Source organism: Lithobates pipiens, unplaced genomic scaffold (genome assembly GCF_037356315.1).
Source record: "Lithobates pipiens isolate NorthernLeopardFrog02 unplaced genomic scaffold, aLitPip1_a1.2 Scaffold_199, whole genome shotgun sequence".
Classification (NCBI taxonomy): domain Eukaryota; kingdom Metazoa; phylum Chordata; class Amphibia; order Anura; family Ranidae; genus Lithobates; species Lithobates pipiens.
Window position 1 is genome coordinate 84,930 of NW_027507770.1, and position 25,291 is coordinate 110,220.

General features: G+C 44.6%; 1 protein-coding gene across 1 annotated transcript in view; it reads right to left on the reverse strand.

The window, feature by feature from the left end:
• Positions 1–13,952, reverse strand: part of LOC144000271 (glycine N-methyltransferase-like) — a 35,212-nt gene extending 21,260 nt beyond the window's left edge. Inside the window, exons 1-2 of the mRNA XM_077494002.1 lie at positions 13,772–13,952; positions 13,333–13,446 (exon numbers count right to left, since the gene is read on the reverse strand). Of these exons, the coding sequence (XP_077350128.1) occupies positions 13,333–13,446; positions 13,772–13,937 (280 nt within the window). The 5' untranslated portion in view covers positions 13,938–13,952. The remainder of the gene's footprint in view (positions 1–13,332; positions 13,447–13,771) is intronic.
• Positions 13,953–25,291: the final 11,339 nt, after the last annotated feature.

Genomic DNA, 25,291 nt, shown 5'->3' on the forward strand with positions numbered 1-25,291 from the left:
CTCAACAGACGAGGCACAAAGATCTCAGATGCAGTGATCCAAGACCTCTCCTCAGGACTAAACCCGTACCAATGTACGAGGCACTGAAGAATGCCTCTACAGCACCGGGAATCCAGAACTTGACTAACCTCGTACTTTAGGTTATCCTCAGAGACCGGAACTGAGGTAGGGAGAGGACAAGAGGACTTACTGAGGACTAAAGGCTTCTTAGGAATGAATAAGGGCATGAGAAGACCATCAGGAGTCTGAGCAGGGTACCCCAGACCCTTAAAGATGAGCTGGACATCCAGCACAGGATCATGACTGGGCAGAGGTCAGTGGATCCCTGAGACCAGGTTGGTTAGAAGGTGATGTGTCACAGGAGTCAAGCTGGATAGCTGAAACACAAGCAGAATGCAGAGAGTCCTGAAACAAAGGTTGAAAACTCTGAATGGGGCAGTCTATCCAAAGGATGGATTGAGCCTCTTAGACAGGTTTGAATGGACATAGTAGTAGTAGGGTGAGACCAGGTTACAGAAGGTCCTGAATAAGAAAAAGCAGGAAGCTCACTGGGCATGGGCTGGACAGGCATAACTCATGCAGAGGCCTACTGAATAGTATCTCAATCACATCACAGGACATAGCGACTGTGGAACTTGCAGACAAGTTAGCCTGGCTGTGCATCCAAGGGAGATTAGGGACAGGAAAAGGTAAATGGTAATGCAAACTGGAGTAAATTATCGGCTCAGGTTCATGGGTGGGCTCCTCATGCAGAGTGCCACATGATCTAGAGAGTACATCAGTCCGACTATTGCAGGACACATCCCAGAAATTGCTATATACAGCGGGAAGAGCAGAAGATACTGGGATGGTGGCAACAGGAAGTTTTTTTCTGGGGTACCCTTGAGTAGGCAGGAAGAGGAACAGGAGGAACCCCAAGCCAGGATCTGTCCAGCTGTCCAGTCAACGTGTGGAGAATGGAGCCATAACCAAGGAAGACCTAATATGATAGGAGATGAAGCCTTAGGTAAGACAAGGAAGGATATCCACTCCCGGTGGAGTGTCCCTACCGACATCATAACAGGGAGGGTCTGGAAGCGGATAGGGCCCCCTGGGACAACAGTGCCATCAATCGCCAAGACCACCAATGGTGTTGTAAGGGGCAAAAGGGTAAGTCTCATGGAAGATGCAGTTTCCCAATCCATGAAATTGGCAGTGCCTCTGGAATCCAGTTCTGCCGAGACCAAACGAGAGGAAGCTCCGTCATGAAGGAATACAGAAAGGAGAAGTCGAGAAGGTGAAGGTGATATCTCAGGATCTAATACTCCACCTTCCAGATGTATTAGCCCTGAGCTTTTTCCGTAGAAAGGAAACAAGTGTCACGGAAATGACCTTTGGCCCCACAATAGAGACATAGGCCCAGAGTTCTGCGCCCAGCGTGTTCTTCGGGAGATAACTTTGTCCGGCCCAACTGCATAGGTTCCTCGGTAGGCAGGGGGTGCTCCTCGGATCGAAGAGAAGGGACTGGGGGCTCAGGCTGCCTAAAGAACGGGGAGTGCTGGCGTCTTTTTTCCAGGGCCCTCTCCTGAAATATCGATCTGGTTACACAAGGTGATGACACTGTCCAGATCAGCAGGAAGGGATCTTCCTGCTAATTCATCCTTCACTCTATCAGAGAGGCCATGTAAAAAGGTTGCAACTAGGGCCTCATTATTCCAGCTCAATTCCGCTGTGAGGATACAGAACTGAAGAGCATACTGTCCCACAGAAGTGGACTCTTGACGGAGACATAAAAGAGCTCTAGCCATTGAGGAGACACGACCCGGTTCCTCGAAGATATTCCGAAAAAGTTTCAAGAAATCAGGTAGGCTAGAAAACACTGGATCATTCAGTTCCGACAGAGGAGCAGCCCAGGCCAACGCCTCACAGGGCAGGAGGGATATAATATATGCTACCTTCACCCGATTGGACAGAAAATTTTGGGGCTGGAGTTCAAAATTAATTGTGTACTGGCTAAGGAATCCCCTGCAGGCCTTGGAGTCCGCAGAGAAGCGGCCCGGAGCTGGCAGTTGTAATGAATGTGTGGCTGTGACTGGTTGAGGTTGTTGAACCGGGGATCCTAATGAGGTCTGAACCTGTGCAAAATAGGAGACCAAATCCCAAAGGAATCGCATCACTTGGGTCTGATGCGATTCCTGGGTCTCAAGTCTACGGACTAAGCCCTGTAATGGATCATCTGCAGGAAGCGGCACGTCAGCTGGGTCCATGGCTGATCAAACTGTCAGGCCACCTGAGGCGAGGTGACAGATACACACCGTTGGGATCAGGTATGCACTGCAAGGTAGTGAACCCTACAGCTGACTGCTGTGGATGGAGGTCTGGGTGGTAAAGAAAGGCAGGGCCGCTGGAACACCAACACGAATCCCACTGGGGTAGATCGCAAGATTCCCTAGGGTGCGGAGTCTAAGAGCCAGCAGGTGTTCACCAGAGCCTCTAGTGGTGAGGATGGACTGGGCTGCAACTGGCTCCAGGTCGAGACCCCCAGGGTCCCCTATCTCACGCCCACTGTAGGCAACAGGAGGATAGGGATAGTAAGGGAATAAGCCAAAGTCTGGACCACAAGCAGACAAGGACAACAGAGTACACGCCAAAGATTCAGGGTCACAGGCAATCAGGAATAGCCGAGGACACGCTAAAAAGGTCAGGGTCACAAGCAGACAGGAATAGTTGAGAACACATCAAGGTCGGTAACAGAGACAAATGAAGAGCACACGGCAAGCAGGAAACAGGAAGCCAAACACACAATGAATACACAATGGTTGATCAGCACCGCTGGCTTGCAGTGCACAGGTTAATATAGGGTTCCCTGATAAGGCCTGGGGTGGAGCCACACTTAGAGGAGAGGTTATAAAAACAGCCAAGTGAGAGTGGCTGGCCTCTTAGTCTGAACACATGAGGAAAGGTAAGCTGACAGAGAAAGATTACTGCATAACCATGACAGACAGAGCAGCCAACCACTGATGTCCGGAGGAATACAGGAATACAGCAAGTAAGTCAACGGGTTATTATGCATTGTCACCACAAACATGGCCCCATATGGAAAATCTCTTAGCTTGTCCACTAAAGCCCACTTGAGGGCCAGGAACTCCAATTTGTGTACCAGATAATTCTTCTCAGGGGGAGTGAGACTGCGACTCCCATAGGCCACAGGGTGGAGTTTTCCCTCCGACTCTTGATACAACACTCCCCCTAGGCCATCTCTGCTAGCATGCACATGCAATTCGTAAGGTTTAGAGGGATCAGCATAGGCCAAGACAGGTGCTTCAATAAGGCTCCTTTTCAAGCGTTCAAAGGCTCTTTTGCATTTCACTGTCCATTGCTCTTGAATTGACTCTTGTTGCTTCCATGGGCCTCCAGTGTGGGCCTTCTGCAGGTCATCACCCGTTTGCTTCTGTTATAAGTAATTCGGAGATTTGGCAGTCTGTGAAAAATTCTTCACAAATTTTCTATAGTATGAGCAGAAACCCAAAAATGACCTCAATTCAGTGACAATGCTTGGGCGAGGCCAGGAAGTAACAGCCTCCAACTTCTGAGGATCAGTAGCTACTCCCTTGGCTGAGACTACATGTCCAAGATGTCTGAAGTCTGATAGAATTGACACTTCTCTAATAACAACTTCTAACCCTTAGCCCCCGTACACACGGTCGAACACTTCGACAACCAAATCCGTCGGATTTTGTCCGAAACAGTTGCATACACACGGTCGGACAAAGTTGTCGAAAAATCCGATCTTTCAGAACGTGATGACGTAATTTCGTTACGATGGGACTACGTTCAGGCTAGTAGCCAATAGCTTTGATGTAGGAATTTGATCTGAGCATGCGTGGCACTTTGTCCAATCGAAATTCTCTACACATGATCGGAGTATATCCTATCGGACCAGTTGGTCGGAAAATATTTCCAACATGTTGGAAAATTTGGTCCGACAGATATTCCGACGGAAACAGTCCAATGCATACCACACAGTCGGATTATCCGACAACACGGTCCGATAGGACACATTCCGACGGATTCTCCGACCGTGTGTACAAGGGCTTAGTGTGTAATCATTGGAAAACTTTCTCCAAATTGAGCTTCATGCTCCTCCAACGTTTCGCCAAAAACGATGATATCTACACTGACACTATCCAATTCATGTCTCCCGCTGTTTTCTCCATCAGTCTCGGAAAGGTGGCAGGGGCCCCTGTTAACCACCGTGGCATTCGGTCAAATTACAATAATCCTAGAGGAGTGATGAAGGCCGTCTTCTCTCGGTCCCCCTGATGCATGGTTATCTGATAATATCCACTCTTCAGATCCAGAACACTGAACCATCTAGCCCCTGATAAGCATTGCAGGGCCTCTTCTATGCAAGGGGTTGTGTACTGATCTGGAATAGTCCTCAGATTCAAAGTTAGGTAGTCAATACACATCTGGAGGGACACATTTTTCTTTCTCACCACCACAATAGGAGAGGTATAAGGGCTCTTGGATTCCCTAATGACCCCCGACTTTTTCAGCTCAGCCAACTGTTCTCCAAGGTCCTCCAGGTCACACGGAGGGATTCTTCTAGCTCTTTCTTGGGAAGTTCAGTATTGAGCACTCCGGGCACAACCCACATTCAAGTAATTCTTGGAGAACATTTTCTGCTAGTTGAGCTTTAATCCTCTCTTCCCATCTGGGGGGGACAGATTTGGGCACTGGACAGGAGTCTCTCTTCCATTTTCCTTCCGCATTAAGTCTTCCCCTGTCACTGAGGTGGCAGTATTTACTTTCCCAATCACCATTTGAGGCCTCGGGCTGATTGGATGGCTGGTAACGTTCCGGAATTTGGCCCCCGCTTCTCAGTAAAGCCCTAGTGGGTGCGATCTTCCGGAACCAGTTTAATCCTGTTATGTTCCTCCAGTGGGTCAGCTTCTACCACCACATAAGGGCCCGGTTGGTCCCATGACAACGTAACAGTGGCTTTCATACAGTGATTACAGATTATACAGATCACTCCCGCTGTGATTACAGATTATACAGATCACTCCCGCTGTGATTATAGATTATACAGATCACTCCCGCTGTGATTACAGATTATACAGATCACTGCCGCTGTGATTACAGATTATACAGATCACTCCCGCTGTGATTACAGATTATACAGATCACTGCCGCTGTGATTACAGATTATACAGATCACTCCCGCTGTGATTATAGATTATACAGATCACTCCCGCTGTGATTATAGATTATACAGATCACTCCCGCTGTGATTACAGATTATACAGATCACTGCCGCTGTGATTACAGATTATACAGATCACTCCCGCTGTGATTATAGATTATACAGATCACTCCCGCTGTGATTACAGATTATACAGATCACTCCCGCTGTGATTACAGATTATACAGATCACTGCCGCTGTGATTACAGATTATACAGATCACTCCCGCTGTGATTATAGATTATACAGATCACTCCCGCTGTGATTATAGATTATACAGATCACTCCCGCTGTGATTACAGATTATACAGATCACTGCCGCTGTGATTACAGATTATACAGATCACTCCCGCTGTGATTATAGATTATACAGATCACTCCCACTGTGATTATAGATTATACAGATCACTCCCGCTGTGATTATAGATTATACAGATCACTCCCACTGTGATTATAGATTATACAGCTCACTGCCGCTGTGATTATAGATTATACAGATCACTCCCGCTGTGATTATAGATTATACAGATCACTCCCGCTGTGATTATAGATTATACAGATCACTCCCACTGTGATTATAGATTATACAGCTCACTGCCGCTGTGATTATAGATTATACAGATCCCTCCCGCTGTGATTACAGATTATACAGATCACTGCCGCTGTGATTACAGATTATACAGATCACTCCCGCTGTGATTATAGATTATACAGATCACTCCCGCTGTGATTATAGATTATACAGATCACTCCCGCTGTGATTACAGATTATACAGATCACTGCCGCTGTGATTACAGATTATACAGATCACTCCCGCTGTGATTATAGATTATACAGATCACTCCCGCTGTGATTACAGATTATACAGATCACTGCCGCTGTGATTACAGATTATACAGATCACTCCCGCTGTGATTACAGATTATACAGATCACTGCCGCTGTGATTACAGATTATACAGATCACTCCCGCTGTGATTATAGATTATACAGATCACTCCCGCTGTGATTATAGATTATACAGATCACTGCCGCTGTGATTATAGATTATACAGATCACTCCCGCTGTGATTACAGATTATACAGATCACTGCCGCTGTGATTACAGATTATACAGATCACTCCCGCTGTGATTATAGATTATACAGATCACTCCCACTGTGATTATAGATTATACAGCTCACTGCCGCTGTGATTATAGATTATACAGATCCCTCCCGCTGTGATTACAGATTATACAGATCACTCCCGCTGTGATTATAGATTATACAGATCACTCCCGCTGTGATTATAGATTATACAGATCACTCCCGCTGTGATTACAGATTATACAGATCACTGCCGCTGTGATTACAGATTATACAGATCACTCCCGCTGTGATTATAGATTATACAGATCACTCCCGCTGTGATTACAGATTATACAGATCACTGCCGCTGTGATTACAGATTATACAGATCACTCCCGCTGTGATTACAGATTATACAGATCACTCCCACTGTGATTACATATTATACAGATCACTCCCACTGTGATTACATATTATACAGATCACTCCCACTGTGATTATAGATTATACAGATCACTGCCGCTGTGATTACAGATTATACAGCTCACTGCCGCTGTGATTATAGATTATACAGATCACTCCCGCTGTGATTACAGATTATACAGATCACTCCCGCTGTGATTACAGATTATACAGCTCACTCCCGCTGTGATTATAGATTATACAGATCACTCCCGCTGTGATTATAGATTATACAGATCACTCCCGCTGTGATTACAGATTATACAGCTCACTCCCGCTGTGATTATAGATTATACAGATCCCTCCCGCTGTGATTACAGATTATACAGATCACTCCCGCTGTGATTATAGATTATACAGATCACTCCCGCTGTGATTATAGATTATACAGATCACTGCCGCTGTGATTATAGATTATACAGATCACTGCCGCTGTGATTACAGATTATACAGCTCACTGCCGCTGTGATTACAGATTATACAGCTCACTGCCGCTGTGATTATAGATTATACAGCTCACTGCCGCTGTGATTACAGATTATACAGATCACTGCCGCTGTGATTACAGATTATACAGATCACTGCCGCTGTGATTACAGATTATACAGATCACTGCCGCTGTGATTACAGATTATACAGATCACTCCCGCTGTGATTACAGATTATACAGCTCACTGCCGCTGTGATTACAGATTATACAGATCACTCCCGCTGTGATTACAGATTATACAGATCACTCCCGCTGTGATTACAGATTATACAGATCACTCCCACTGTGATTACAGATTATACAGATCACTCCCGCTGTGATTACAGATTATACAGATCACTCCCGCTGTGATTATAGATTATACAGATCACTCCCGCTGTGATTACATTTTATACAGATCACTCCCGCTGTGATTACAGATTATACATCTCACTCCCGCTGTGATTATAGATTATACAGATCACTCCCGCTGTGATTACAGATTATACAGATCACTCCCACTGTGATTACAGATTATACAGATCACTCCCACTGTGATTATAGATTATACAGATCACTCCCACTGTGATTACAGATTATACAGATCACTCCCACTGTGATTACAGATTATACAGATCACTCCCACTGTGATTACAGATTATACAGATCACTCCCACTGTGATTACAGATTATACAGTGTCAAGTATATGCAGTAATGTTTGTCTGTCATTTTACCTCTCCATGTATTCTGTTTAAGAGGCCAGCCACTCTCACCTGGCTGCTTAAAGTGATTGTAAAGGATCATTTTGTTTGTTTTAATAAAACATGTCATACTTCCAGGGATGAGCTTCGTGTTAGACTCGAACATCATCTGTTTGCCCGTTCGGTGAATTCCGAACGTTATGGGCGTTCGAGCCGAGTTTGATTGGCACGTCACAGCAAATAATTCACTGGGGTATCACAGTGCATTGCTGGCTCTTGATTGGCCAAGCATGCACTATGACCTGCATGCTTTGGCCAATTACAGAGCAGAAAAAACAGAGAGCCATGATTGGCCAAAGCCACCCTGTCTCAGGGGGTTTAGTACGCTCTCCACACTATATAAGGCCGCCAGCCATGGCGGCCTTGTGTAGTGTGTTGTGGTGGTGGAGAGAGATAGACAGAGAGACTGTGTCATTTGATTTAAGTTAGGTAGAATAGGCAGGCGAGTCAGTTAGCTTCAGTTACAGTGTGTAGAGGATATATATGCATCCCAGGTGTTTTGTATATATATATTTATACACTGTATTCAGTTTAGCTAGATCCGTTCCTGTTATTCTCTTCCTAATATACTAACAGGCAGGGAGCTGCACTGTTTTCACTTACTGTACTGTGTCCTTTGCACAGTGTGCACCTAAAGCTTTACCTGAATACAATTGCCGGCGTTCTCATACAAATACAGGCAGGGAGTTGCACTATTTTGTTTTAGTGTCCTTTGCACAGTGTGCACCTAAAGCTTTACCTGAAGACAATTGCTGGTGTTCTCATACTAATAATACTACAAGCAGGCAGTTGATTCTGCTAGCTGCAGTATAATTATATATATATATATATTTTTATATATATATATATATATATGTCCCAGCTTTGTACAGCTACATCTCCTTGCAGGCCATTAGTATGTCTGGAAGGCCAACAAGGAGAGGCAGACAGTCACAAGCCAATAAAAAAGAAGGCAAGCAGGCTTTGTGTCTAGAGGCAACAGTACTGGTCGTGGACACGGTGCATCCTCATCAGCACGTGGCTGTGGGACACGCTCATCCTTTTCTTGGCAGTTGGCCGTGTTGAGCCACAACATGCCGAAGACTTGGTAGAGTGGATGACCAAGCCGTCCTCATCATCCTCATCCTCTCTCACTCAGGCTTAGGGTCATTTGGCAAAGCAGCACCAAAGAACAAAGTGGACTTCTCTTTGCTCCTCATCAGCTGGGATCTCCAATCCCACTACACCTTCAGTCCTCTCTGAAACCTGCACTGAGATGAATGAAGGTGTAGAATTAGGTGTTTAACAGCCAAGTACTTGCGAGCAATCTGCTATCGGTACACCGAGGTCAGATTGTACAGGGCAAATTTCCCTGCCCCAGCTGCTGCACCGTCGAAAGAAGTTCATTCCCAGCCATCCACATGCCCAGCGGTTGAATGCTAGCTTGGCTAAATTGCTAGCACTTCAACTGCTGCCTTTTCAGTTGGTAGACTCGGCCCCCTTCCATTAGTTTGTACAATGTGCGGTTCCTCGGTGGGAGGTTCCCAAATGCCATTTTTTCTCACGGAAGGCGATTCCGGCTCTCTACCGGCATGTGGAAGGCAATGTCCTTGCCTCGCTGGACAGGGCGGTCAGCGGTAAGGTGCATATTACCGCTGACTCATGGTCCAGCAGGCATGGACAGGGACGTTACCCGTCTTTCACGGCCCATTGGGTCACTCTTCTGGCAGCTGGGAAGGATGCAGGACAAGGTGCAGTAGTGTTGGAGGTTGTTCCGCCACCACGCCTCCAAAATGCTACTATTGGTTGTGACACACCTCTCTCCTCCACCCCCTCCTCTTCTTCTTCCTCCATGGCCTCTTCCAGTGCTCTGTCCTTGATTAAAAAAACTAACCAAAAAATTTAAAACAAAAAAAAACAAAAAAAAAAGATTGGGGAGATGTGACGAATTAAAATATTATATTCATGAAATGAGGAAAAAGAATAAAGAAATAAGTTTTGGAGAAATGAGAGTGAATATGAGCACCAAAACAACTTAATTCTTGTAGTATCATAAATAAAAAGAGAATGCGCTGCATTAAAGAATTTTTAACATTGCAGTGTGACAAATGTGCTATATCGATTACGAACGGTAGTTTTACCTGACCGAGCGCTTCTGTCTCAGATTTTATGAGCATGCGTGGCACTTTGTCCGTCGGACTAGGCTACACATGATCGGAACTGATGCACATCGGATCATGTTGTCCGAACTTTTTTAGCCAGCTCTCAAACTTTGTCGAATGAAGGAACCGAAAAAACTCTGGATAGCTGCACTCCGGATCAGGTAAAATAAGTTGTGCCTTTATTATTTCCACCAAAAAACCTTCACATCATACGAGTTACAGCAGCAAAGGGAATGTAGAACAGGGAATGCTGACGCGTTTCACGCTAAAATTAGCGCTAGCGTGAAATCCCTTTGCTGCTGTAACTCATATGATGTGAAGGTTTTTTGGTGGAAATAATAAAGGCACAACTTATTTTACCTGATCCGGAGTGCGGCTATCCGGAGTTTTTTCGGTTCCTTCATTTGGCTAGTGCAATCAGCCTGCACCTGGGACCCCTATCTGTTTGGAGTGGCCAGTTTCTTGGTGGATCAGCCTGGAGCGGTGGATTTTTCTTTTTTATTGTCGTTTTTATGGATTCTTCTACACATCTCAAACTTTGTCGGTCAGATATTCCGACGGAAACAGTCTGATGGAGCCCACACACGGTCGGATTATCCGACAAACATGGTCCGATCGGACATTTTCCGTTGGAATATCCGACCGTGTGTACAAGGGCTTACATTCATGAAGATTCCTGAACATTGCTTTGGAACTCGGAGGTCAGAAGAAGTAATTCCTCTTTAAGAGTATCCATCTTGAAAGCCACGGCAGCCATTCTAAAAACTCTGGTAACCAGCAATTCAGACCAGTAGCCATTTTGGAATGGGTAATTATGTCGTGTTGATTTTATCTCATATTCATTTGTGTTCTCTTAAATATTGATGTATTGAGTATTTTACAATTGATAATTTTTCTCCCAAATCAATAACCGCCTTGTAGATTTTTCTATAAAGATTCAATTTTCAATATATATTTTTTATTTTGAATAGTTTCCATTTTATGACATAACAAACGTCCAATTTTATTTCACGCTGTTAACCACTTACTTACCTGCAGCATAGTAACGGTTGAATTTGTGAAATACAGACGTTCTGTCTAATTATCATTTTACAAGGTTATGGATTCTACAGAGAAGTTTATCACTGTTGAATCACATCAAAGGTACTACACTCCAATTTAGCGGATGTTTCAAATTGATATTCAAGATTTTATGTAACACAATCGGTATTTAATATTTTATGTAACGTTTGTTTATGTCAACCAATATATATAACTATTTTTGTATGATTACATGTCTGGTGAATAAATGTCATATTTTTAGACTGTGGTGATAATAGATTGAATTTGTATATTAAAAATATCATTGTTAAAAATTACTGAGTTATAAATACTGTGCAGGAAAACTTTCCTTAATAAGCACAACAGCTGGAACGGGCCCTGCTGTGAACTAATAGATCAAAAATCTTAGTTACATGCCCCTGTTAAACAGGGACAGTAGAAAATGGGGCCTTAGGCAGTGGTGGTGGTACTATAAACCAAAAATATTGTTGGTCAGTTAGCATCATCAAGATTGAGGAGGAATAGGATAGTCACTCAGCATAGGCAGTCTACAAGGGATCCCACATCCATAGAAAAATGAATCAGTTACATCAGCATCCGGTGCTTGATACTGTAGCTGCTGGTCCAGGACTGATTCATTTGTAACGGAGTCGGTGGACAGGCGCGGTCTACGATCCGTTACAAACCCTGCAGCAGCACTGAAGGTGCGTTCAGAAAGAACGCTGGATGCAGGGCAGGCCAGTAGCTCAATTGCATTTTGAGTAAGTTCTGGCCAGTGGTCCATCCTCAAGACCCAGTAACCCAGTGGATGGTCTGTTGGAAAGCTCTCCAAGTCTGCTCTTGCCCCTAGATATTCCTGCACCATGTAATGCAGACACTGGTGATGGTTGCTTGAACCGATCAGACCTTGGCGCCGAGGACTGAAAAATGTTCTAAAGGCATCGGTCAGCCATCCACCTTCTCCACCACTCTTCCTCTGACTGAACGAAGCCTCATTGCACAAACCTTTCTTCAAGGCATCCTGAAGATGTTGTTTCATCCTCTGCTCCCTCATCAAGGGCAGGATGAGTTCTGCAACCTTACCCTTGTAACGTGGAACAAGAAGGGTTGTCAGCCAGTAATGATCCCTCTCCTTGATACCACGAATCCTGGGTTCCTTTCGCAGGCTTTGCAAAATCAGGATGCCATGCAGCGTAAGTTTGCAGAGGCATTTGATTCTGAGTGCTCTGGGTCACTAAGGGTCACATGATCAGGAACAACTTCCTCCCAGCCACATACTCCTTGGGTTTCTTGGGGACTGAAAACCATCCCTTGAAGACTGCTGCTGAGTGTTATCCTCCACGTCCATGCTGACACAATCCTCCTCTTCTTCCTTTATGTTTGGTGGGCCCACAGGAAAAGGTGGCCTTGAGAGGCAAGGAAGTCCTCCTCTTCCTACCGCTGTTCTGCCTCAAGTGCCCTGTCCATTTTTCCATGAAGCGTGTGCTACAACTGGAAGACAAGAGGAACAGTATCACTGAGGTATGCATTGTCGCTGCTCACTATCCTCGTGTAGGAAATGTAGGGAATGAAGGACATTCCCGCTGAAGGGAATGCCTCTTTCCTGGATTGGGATTTCTCTTTGCGGGACGAGCGTGTCTCCTTGATGGCAGGGCTGTCTTTTTGCTGTAAGGGATGTTTCTTTGCTTTGATTTGGATGTTTCTTTGTGGGATGGGGATGTCTCTTTCATGACAGGGCTGTCTTTTTACTGTAGGGGATGTCTCTTTGCTGGATTGGGATGTCTCTTTGCGGGATGGGGATGTCTCTTTGCTGTAGTGGAATGAAATGGCCATGTAAAGGAAGGAGAGGTGAAATGTAATGGTGACAGGATTCAGGTTTTTTTGGCAAAAATATAATTGCTTACTGTTAAATCTTGAAAGCACTGATGACTTGGAATACACTCTTCATTTTCATACACCAAGTTGTAGGAGTGGCAAAATAAAAGTGGGTGCACTGAAGGTCTTGGTGAGATGGCTACTAGGCCCTGGAGAATGTTAGTGGTCAGGTCCGGGGTGCCCCAGTCTAAAGCTGTGTAAGGGGCCCCAAAATTTCTGATGGCTGCCCTGCACACAATACAGGTAGAAGCTAGATGCTGGTATATTGTTAGGAAATCAATTACCTTTAAAGTCTGGAAGATGAGCGAATGAGTTCCCCAGACAAATAACAGCATCGAATCCCCTTCCCGGAGGAGTGACATCCCGATCCAATGTCAGCCAATTCCCCTCCTCAATCACTGAAACATACAGAAATGATGAGGACAGAGGACACAGGACATGGACATAGGACACAGACAGAGAACAAAGACATGGACACAGACAGAGGACACTGGGACACGGACAGAGGACACTGGGACACGGACAGAGGACATGGACACAGGACACGGACACAGACAAAGGACACAGGACGTGGACAGAGGACACAGGATGCGGACAGAGGACATGGACACAGGACACGGACAGAGGACATGGACACAGGACACGGACACAGACAAAGGACACAGGATGTGGACAGAGGACACAGGGTGCGGACAGAGGACATGGACACAGGACAAGCCATACCCCATCGATCGAATGCCGGCTCTTTCCTCCGGTTCCAGCGTGTCTTTAGGGCGTATTTCAGCATCTTATCGCTGGCGTCAACACTGACCACTGAGAAGCCTTCCTCCACCAACATCTCCGAATCCACACTGAGGAGCGGGAAAAGACCATTAGTCAGAACTTCCATGGATGATCTAATCTGACCAGAAAAGAGCCCCCCAAACAATGTATGAAGAAAGATACAATGTTATCAAAATCTGTCTCATGATGTGTCTTATGATCTGTCTCATTATCTGTCTCATTAAAATTATCTGTCATTGCCCCGGATTTGCATTTCCTTTGTTTTCACAGAAATTGATAAATGCCCCCCAGACTGAGATAAAGTGCTATGAGGTTTGAGGATGATTTTCTCCACAGTGATTGCTGCTAAGTAGGTGAGTGCAGAATTCTGTATCTTGTGATGTGGAGACTGAGGCTTTTCCTTCCTCCAGAGCTGATAATAGATTTGAACTCCCATCTTCTGTTTCTCTCACACCTTCGTCAGCCAGAAATAATGAGATTCAGTGGAGTTCCCCTTTAATAACATCTCAGATGCCTCTAGATCAGCTTTTCCCACATTTCCTGGACACACTCAGGCAGATGTGTTCCTCTGCTTCCCTCCCTTGGCTCAGGCAGATCCGTTCCTCTGCTTCCCCCATTGGCTCAGGCAGATCCGTTCCTCTGCTTCCCCCATTGGCTCAGGCAGATCCGTTCCTCTGCTTCCCCCATTGGCTCAGGCAGATCCGTTCCTCTGCTTCCCCCATTGGCTCAGGCAGATCCGTTCCTCTGCTTCCCTCCCTTGGCTCAGGCGGATCCGTTCCTCTGATTCCCTCCCTTGGCTAGAAACAACATGATCCCTCAACTTATTCTTTATTACTAGAACCAACATTATCCTCCAACTTGTCCTTCATTACTAGAACTAACACGATCCCCCAACTTGTCCTTCATTACTAGAACTAACACGATCCCCCAACTTGTCCTTCATTACTAGAACCAACACGATCCCCCAACTTGTCCTTCATTACTAGAACCAACATGATCCCCCAACTTGTCCTTCATTACTAGAACTAACACGATCCCCCAACTTGTCCTTCATTACTAGAACTAACACGATCCCCCAACTTGTCCTTCATTACTAGAACCAACACGATCCCCCAACTTGTCCTTCATTACTAGAACCAACACGATCCCCTAACTTGTCCTTTATTACTAGAACTAACATGATCCCCTAACTTGTCCTTTATTACTAGAACCAACACGATCCCCCAACTTATCCTTCATTACTGAAACCAACATGATCCCCCAACTTGTCCTTCATTACTAAAACCAACATGATCCCCCAACTTATCCTTCATTACTGAAACCAACATGATCCCCCAACTTATCCTTCATTAGTAGAACCAACATGATCCCCCAACTTTTCCTTCATTACTAAAACCAACATGATCCCCCAACTTGTCCTTCATTACTAGAACCAACATGATCCCCCAACTTATCCTTCATTACTAGAACCAACATGATCCCCCAACTTGTCCTTCATTACTAAAACCAACATGATCCCCCAACTTATCCTTCATTACTAAAACCAACATGATCCCCCAACTTGTCCTTCATTACTAGAACCAACATGATCCCCCAACTTATCCTTCATTACTAAAACCAACATGATCCCCCAACTTGTCCTTCATTACTGAAACCAACATGATCCCCCAACTTGTCCTTCATTACTAAAACCAACATGATCCCCAACTTGTCCTTCATTACTAAAACCAACATGATCCCCCAACTTATCCTTCATTACTAAAACCAACATGATCCCCCAACTTGTCCTTCATTACTGAAACCAACATGATCCCCCAACTTGTCCTTCATTACTAAAACCAACATGATCCCCCAACTTGTCCTTCATTACTAAAACCAACATGATCCCCCAACTTGTCCTTCATTACTAAAACCAACATGATCCCCCAACTTATCCTTCATTACTGAAACCAACATGATCCCCCAACTTGTCCTTCATTACTAAAACCAACATGATCCCCCAACTTGTCCTTCATTACTAAAACCAACATGATCCTCCAACTTGTCCTTCATTACTAAAACCAACATGATCCCCCAACTTGTCCTTCATTACTAGAACCAACATGATCCCCCAACTTGTCCTTCATTACTAAAACCAACATGATCCCCCAACTTATCCTTCATTACTGAAACCAACATGATCCCCCAACTTGTCCTTCATTACTAAAACCAACATGATCCCCCAACTTGTCCTTCATTACTAAAACCAACATGATCCCCCAACTTATCCTTCATTACTAGAACCAACATGATCCCCCAACTTGTCCTTCATTACTAAAACCAACATGATCCCCCAACTTATCCTTCATTACTAAAACCAACATGATCCCCCAACTTGTCCTTCATTACTAAAACCAACATGATCCCCCAACTTGTCCTTCATTACTAAAACCAACATGATCCCCCAACTTATCCTTCATTACTAGAACCAACATGATCCCCCAACTTGTCCTTCATTACTGAAACCAACATGATCCCCCAACTTATCCTTCATTACTAAAACCAACATGATCCCCCAACTTATCCTTCATTACTGAAACCAACATGATCCCCCAACTTATCCTTCATTACTAAAACCAACATGATCCCCCAACTTATCCTTCATTACTGAAACCAACATGATCCCCCAACTTATCCTTCATTACTAAAACCAACATGATCCGCCAACTTATCCTTCATTACTAAAACCAACATGATCCCCCAACTTGTCCTTCATTACTAAAACCAACATGATCCCCCAACTTATCCTTCATTACTAGAACCAACATGATCCCCCAACTTATCCTTCATTACTAAAACCAACATGATCCCCCAACTTATCCTTCATTACTAAAACCAACATGATCCCCCAACTTGTCCTTCATTACTAAAACCAACATGATCCCCCAACTTATCCTTCATTACTAGAACCAACATGATCCCCCAACTTATCCTTCATTACTAGAACCAACATGATCCCCCAACTTGTCCTTCATTACTAAAACCAACATGATCCCCCAACTTGTCCTTCATTACTAGAACCAACATGATCCCCCAACTTGTCCTTCATTACTAGAACCAACATGATCCCCCAACTTGTCCTTCATTACTAGAACCAACATGATCCCCCAACTTGTCCTTCATTACTAAAACCAACATGATCCCCCAACTTGTCCTTCATTACTAGAACCAACATGATCCCCCAACTTGTCCTTCATTACTAAAACCAACATGATCCCCCAACTTATCCTTCATTACTAGAACCAACATGATCCCCCAACTTATCCTTCATTACTGAAACCAACATGATCCCCAACTTGTCCTTCATTACTGATACCAACATGATCCCCCAACTTATCCTTCATTACTGAAACCAACATGATCCCCCAACTTGTCCTTCATTACTAGAACCAACATGATCCCCCAACTTGTCCTTCATTACTAAAACCAACATGATCCCCCAACTTGTCCTTCATTACTAAAACCAACATGATCCCCCAACTTGTCCTTCATTACTAAAACCAACATGATCCCCAACTTATCCTTCATTACTAAAACCAACATGATCCCCCAACTTATCCTTCATTACTAAAACCAACATGATCCCCAACTTATCCTTCATTACTAAAACCAACATGATCCCCCAACTTATCCTTCATTACTAGAACCAACATGATCCCCCAACTTGTCCTTCATTACTAGAACCAACATGATCCCCCAACTTGTCCTTCATTACTAAAACCAACATGATCCCCCAACTTGTCCTTCATTACTAGAACCAACATGATCCCCCAACTTGTCCTTCATTACTAAAACCAACATGATCCCCCAACTTATCCTTCATTACTAGAACCAACATGATCCCCCAACTTATCCTTCATTACTGAAACCAACATGATCCCCAACTTGTCCTTCATTACTGATACCAACATGATCCCCCAACTTATCCTTCATTACTGAAACCAACATGATCCCCCAACTTGTCCTTCATTACTAGAACCAACATGATCCCCCAACTTGTCCTTCATTACTAAAACCAACATGATCCCCCAACTTGTCCTTCATTACTAAAACCAACATGATCCCCCAACTTGTCCTTCATTACTAAAACCAACATGATCCCCAACTTATCCTTCATTACTAAAACCAACATGATCCCCCAACTTATCCTTCATTACTAAAACCAACATGATCCCCAACTTATCCTTCATTACTAAAACCAACATGATCCCCCAACTTATCCTTCATTACTAGAACCAACATGATCCCCCAACTTGTCCTTCATTACTAGAACCAACATGATCCCCCAACTTGTCCTTCATTACTAAAACCAACATGATCCCCCAACTTGTCCTTCATTACTAGAACCAACATGATCCCCCAACTTGTCCTTCATTACTAAAACCAACATGATCCCCCAACTTATCCTTCATTACTAGAACCAACATGATCCCCCAACTTATCCTTCATTACTGAAACCAACATGATCCCCCAACTTGTCCTTCATTACTAAAACCAACATGATCCCCCAACTTATCCTTCATTACTAAAACCAACATGATCCCCCAACTTGTCCTTCATTACTAAAACCAACATGATCCCCCAACTTGTCCTTCATTACTAAAACCAACATGATCCCCCAACTTATCCTTCATTACTGAAACCAACATGATCCCCCAACTTGTCCTTCATTACTAGAACCAACATGATCCCCCAACTTGTCCTTCATTACTAGAACCAACATGATCCCCCAACTTGTCCTTCATTACTAAAACCAACATGATCCCCCAACTTGTCCTTCATTACTAAAACCAACATGATCCCCCAACTTGTCCTTCATTACTAAAACCAACATGATCCCCAACTTATCCTTCATTACTAAAACCAACATGATCCCCCAACTTATCCTTCATTACTAAAACCAACATGATCCCCCAACTTATCCTTCATTACTAAAACCAACATGATCCCTCAACTTGTTATTGTTAGTGTCTGAGAAGGCTGAACATGAGTACAGTAGGTGCCGCTGATATTGTGTTTCCCGGCGACAGGCTCCTCTAATCAGCGCGATACCGTTGCGCTGGCTGCAATAGGAAAATGTCATTTTCCTATAGCAGCCAGAGCGAGGCGATAATGCCGCCTCACTCATGAAGCCTGCATGCCTTCTCGGGGGCATACCAGGTCCTTAGGTCCGGTAGGGATTTTAAGGGGAATCCCCTTCGCCGGAAAAACTGCGTGCCCCCCCCCCCCCCCAAAATCCATACCAGACCCCTATCCGAGCACGCAGCCCAGCCGGCCAGGAAAGGTGGTGGGGACGAGCGAGGGCCCCCCCTCTCCTGAGCCGTAGAAGCGGCGAGATATATCGGCGGCACCTACTGTAATAGACATGTGCATTTGTTTCCGTCTGAATTTCGGGTATTTTCGTTATCGATAACGAATGTGCATAATCCGAAAACCGAAAGATCCGACATAAACGAACACTTTATTTTCGTTGCAACAACAGTTTGATATAGATAGGAGATTTGACATGACGCTGACAATAGCGATCTGCGTCCATCAAACCTGTGGTCGAATGTGCCTAACCTTAGCTCTATTAGTCGACTTAGAGAGCAAAGATTCGACATGAAGCAGTCGCCGTGAGTGGATAGTTATGGTGAAATGCTCCGCCCATAGGCTATAGAAGAATTCTAATGTTGGTTGACTAGTAATAATAATGAATAAATACAATTATTACTGGTGTCATACAACATTAGAATTCTACCATAGCTTGTAGGCGGAACATTCCACCAGAAATCTAGGATTGCGTCGTACAGTTCAGCTGCTCCGTCGGATCTTCTTAGAACATTCGACAGACACCATCAGCCTTCCATGACAGATTCCACCTTCATTATTTCCGATTTTCAGAAAAATGCATTTTTTAACTAAACAAAATAAATATAAACAAATTTTGGGAGTAACTAAAGTGGTTCTGCACCTAAAAAAAAAATATTAAAAGCCAGCAGCTACTAATATTGCAGCTGCTGACTTTTAATAAAATCACACTTACCTGTCCCGGGGTCCGGCGATGTCGGCGGCAGATGACGAGCGATCGCTCGTCTCGCTGCCGCCCCCGCCGCCATCCTCTGTCAGGGAATCGGGAAGTGAAGCATGACGGCTTCACTGCCCGGTTCCCTACTGCGCATGCGCGAGTCGCGCTGCGCGTCTCTTATGGTCCCCCGCTGTGTCTCTGGGAACTGTGTGTTTCCCAGAACACAACGGGGGGGGGGGGGGCGGGGGGCATCTGCGGGGGTCTGCGGCGGTCTGGCCGGAAGTGTGTGCAGTTACCTGGATTATTGTGGCACCGGAGGGGGGGAGGGATCAGAATAGCGGAACTTCCCCTTTAGGGTGAAGAACCGCTTAAATAAATTTATTTTTCGGTGAAAACAAAATCCCAAAACAAAATATCTCAGTGTGCACATGTCTAAGGCCGCGTACACACGCACGGACTGTTCTCCCAACCTTGTCCGCTGAACAGTGTTTGGGCGGACAGTCCGCTCGTGTGTGGGGCTTCAGCGGACAGTTTCAGCGGACAGTTGGCCGAACAAGGTCTTACGGAAATTCCGAAAAACTGTCCGCTGAAACAAGGTTTCAGCGGACTGTTCGCTCGTGTGTAGGCTTGTTCGGCCAACTAAGTCTCGCGCATGCTCAGAAAGGATTTCCACGTCGGAAGGTTGCATTGCAGTGTATAGGACGTCGTATTTTTCGTCCCGTCGTACGTGCCGTTCACGTCATCGCGCACGGTTTCAGCAAACTGTTCGTCCGTCGTGTGTGGCCATGTCCGTCCATGCTAAGTTTGAGCGGACTGTTCGCTCAAACTGTTGGACGGACAAAGTTGGGCCAACAGTCCGCGCGTGTGTACGCGGCCTAATAAGTGTTTAAATGGTTTGCTACATCCCTCAACATATATGTTGTGCCAAGTTTTCATTTTAGTGATCCCATTGTATTTTTTCCTTCTATCACTAATGTATCAAAAAAAGGCTTTATCTCCTTTAATAGATTCAGCAATTTCCTCCTCTTTCTGTACTTTGGCAGCACTGATAATGTGTTTGGCCTCCTTTTGTCTATTTTTATACTCCTCTCTGTCAGCTACATCTCCTGTTTCCTTGAATCTTCTATATGCGTTTTTTACTTTACTATCCTACTTACCTCTCTAATGAACCATATTGTTTTTTCTTCTGTTTACTTATACTAACTTACCTGACATATAATCTAGTTGCCTCCAGGATGGTAGACTTTAACCAATTACAGACCGGAAGATTTTCCCCCTTAATGACCAGGTAATTTTTTGCGATTCGGCACTACGTCGCTTTAACCACTTCCCGACCAGCGCACGACGATGTACGTCGACAGCATGGCACGGGCAGGCATATTGGCGTACAGGTACGTCCAATATTCAATGCCGCCCTGCCATCGGGAGCGCGCTGCCGGCGGCGCGCTCCCACGCTGGTCAGGACCCCCGTGAGTCCGGTCGCGGGACCCGCGGACTCGATCGCCGCGGGCATCCCCGCGATCGTCTCACGGGACGGCTGAATGGAGGAAATGCCGTGTAAACAACATTTCTCCATTCTGCCTAGCAACTAGTGACGCTGATCTCTGCTCCATGTGATTGGAGCAGAGATCAGTGTTCACTAAATGAAAGCCCAACCCCCCCCACAGTTAGTAACACACCCCTAGGAACACTTAACCCCTACACTGCCACCCACTGGTTAACCCCTTCACTGCCAGTGTCATTTACACAGGAATCACTGCATTTATATAGCACTGATTACTGTATAAATGACAATGGTCCCAAAAATGTCCGATGGGTCCCCCACAATGTCACAGTCACAATAAAAATCGCTGATCGCCGCCATTACTAGTAAAAAAAAAAAATAATAAAAAATATTAATAAAAATGCTATAAAACTATCCCTATTTTGTAAACGCTATAACTTTTGCGCAAACCAATCAATAATCGCTTATTGCGATTTTTTTTTACCAAAAATATGTAGAAGAATACGTATCGGCCTAAACTGAGGGAAAAAAATGTTTTTTTATATATTTTTGGGGGGATATTTATTATAACAAAAAGTAAAAAACGCATTATTTTTTACTTTTTGTTATAATAAATATCCCCCAAAAATATATAAAAAAACATTTTTTCGCTCTATTTTTGTTTATAGGGCAAAAAATAAAAACCGCAGGGGTGATCAAATACCACCAAAAGAAAGCTCTATTTGTGGGGAAAAAAGGACGTCAATTTTGTTTGTGAGCCACGTCGCACGACCGCGCAATTGTCAGTTAAAGCGACGCAGTGCCGAATCGCAAAAAGTGGTCTGGTCTTTGACCAGCAAAATGGTCCGGTCTGCAAGTGGTTAACTAACTATTTTGCACGGCCATGAGACATTGTACCCAAACAAAATTGACGACCTTTTTTCCCCGCAAATACAGCTTGCTTTTGGTGATCACCTCTGCAGTTTTTACACAAAAAAACAAAAAAAGAGTGACAATTGTAAAAAAACAACACAATATCTTTTACTTTTTGCTATAATAAATATCCCCAAAAAAATAAAAATAAAACAAATTTCTTAAAGTGGGGCTCCACCCTAAAGTGGAACTTCCACTCATCGGAACCCTCCCCCCCAGCGCCACAATTGCCACCTTTCAGGGGGGAGGGGGTGCAGATACCTGTACAGTACAGGTATTTGCACCCACTTCCGGCATAAATATCCGCAGAATCTGCAGATATTTACGCCACTTCCTGCGGGTCCCCCGCTGTCCACTGGGAAACACACGGATCCCAGGGACAGCGGGGACCATCCTTATTGCGCAGCGCGATTCGTAGTAGGGAACCGGGAAGTGAAGCCGCAAGGCTCCACTTCCTGATTCCCATACCCAAGATGGCGGCGGCAGCACCCGAGAGACGATCGAGAGATCGGCTTCGGGTGCCGACATCGCGGGCACGCTGGGCGGGTAAGTGTCCTTATTTTAAAAGTCAGCAGCTGCAGTATTTGTAGCCACTGACTTTAAAAAAAAAAAAAAAAAAACGGCCGAACTCCCGCTTTAATCAGTTTAGGCCAATATGTATTCTTCCACAAAAAACAAAAATCACAATATTGATTGGCTTACGCAAAAGTTATAATGTCTACAAAATAGGGGATATATTTATGGAATTTTTATTATTTTTTTTTTGTTTCATTAGTAATGACGGTGATTTGCAATTTTTAGCGGGACTGCAACATTGCGACGAACAGATCAGACACCTTTGACACTTTTTTGGGACCATTGACATTTATACAGTGATCAGAGCTAAAAATGTGTTTCAATGTTTTTATTGATTATTATTGATAAAACAAATATTGCATGTTACATACACATAGTAAAACATAAATCTGAATATCATTGTAATTATGAAATACAGAATTCGAAAATAAAGCAACAATATGAATTGATATTTGGCATAAGATAGAAATGCATAGATCAATAAAAAAAAAAAAAAAAACACACTTGTAAATATCTATCATATAGATGAAATTACTCCAAGCTGGATAAAATTGATTTAAACAACACATGCGTTTATATGGAGTCATATTAGTCGCATACCTACATCTCATAAGAAATCAAAAAAAAGTGTAACAAACTAGAGTAACAATGAATCTGTGAATTCCATATTATCTCACGCACCCCTAATGGGATCAAACTGTGCGCGAAAATAATTTGAGTCCTAACATCAGACTATATATAAGGTAGTGGTCTGTATGGCTTTAATCTGAGCTACAACCAATATGGTTGTCTACCTTATAAGGGATTAGTAATCAGAGCTAAAAATAGCCACTGATTACTGTAAAAAATGTCACTGGCAGGGAAGAGGTTAACACTAGGGGGTGATCAAGGGATTAAGTGTGTTCCCTGGGAGGTGTTTCTAACTGTATGTGGCTAGGCTGACTGGAGGAGGAGAAAGATCACTAATCACTAGGAACAGCAGATCTCTCTCTTTTATTCCAGAATGGGAATCTGCACCGTTCTGGCTCTCATTCCCGCGCTCACGTGTGGCCGGCGGACATTGCGACATTGCCTGTATGTTTTCTAATGTGGGTCTACCATCCAAAATGTGGTCACCGATATCTAACTGTGGTTAGGTAAGCTGCAATGGCCTGGTGGGCTCCATCCCCTTCCTTTTTCTAGGTTGTAAGAAATGAGGTGGGGAAAAGAGAAAAGAGGTATAGATATTGCTCCAGAGCACTGGGAGCAGGAGAGCAGAGGTAGTAGGAAAGCGTGGGAAGCAAGGTTGACGACTCAGGTCTGAGTCTACAGGTCTTTCCAGGATGCGTAATCGATACAATCTATTATATATCTATAATATATCAACATTGGTTCAATGGAGAGGGAGCTATGTAGTCATGGTCTGGTGGGCTTCTCTAAGTGCTTGACCCTCTTTCGAGTATCTGAATACATTCCACAGTTGCCATGTTTTTGGAGCATATCACCTCTCTATTTTGACTTGTAAGTATTAGGGATGAGCTTGGTGTTCGAGTCGAATGCATGTTCGACTTGAACACCGGCTGTTCGGCGCCATCGCAGTGCATTGCTGGCTCATGATTGGCCAAGCATGCACTGTGACCTCGCATGCTTGGCCAATCACAGCGCCGGCAGCGAGGAGAGCCATGATTGGCCAATTATAGCTCAGGCTGTTTAGTACATGCCCCATACCATATAAGGCCGCCAGCGCGGCGGCCTTGTGTAGTGTTCCGGCGCCTGCAGGAGTTAATGGGTGTTGTGTGCCTTCAGCGCAGTATACACCTGTATCTACCTATATTGCTGTTCTCTAATTGAGCCATCTGCAGGAGTTAGTGGGTGTTGTGTGCTTCCAGCACAGTATACACCTGTAGCCCCTCCAGACAGTGTTCCTGCTGTCCCACCCATCACACAGGAGGAGGAGGATGATTGTGCCAGCATGGAGGTGGAGCCTGGCACTTAGCATCAGCAGCAGTCTTGTAGGGATGATTTACAGTCCCAAGAAACCCGTGGACTTGTACGTGGCTGGGAGGAGGTAGCTGCGGATCATGTTGTCTTTAGTGACTGTAAGGGATCTTCCCGGGGTAGGGTGTGTTTGGACACAGTTCACAGCAGACTTGGAATTTATAAAGCAGATCTTGGCGTTTATTCGTGGTACAAACAGTCCAGCAAACAAAATATACAGCAACACCGTGCTTTCTAAGTACAACAAAAATAAAAGTCCTAGCCCGGCTGGGCGCTTACTAACAGGTTCTGCTCACCTATCTGACACTTACAAACACAGCGTCTTTCACCTGGATATCGCAGGGTGAGTTTTAGCTCCAGCAGTGGCTGTGCTTGCAGCTTCCTTCAACACACAGATTGTTCGTTCCCTGGCTGAGAGCAATCACCTGCAGACCCTGCAGTGCCT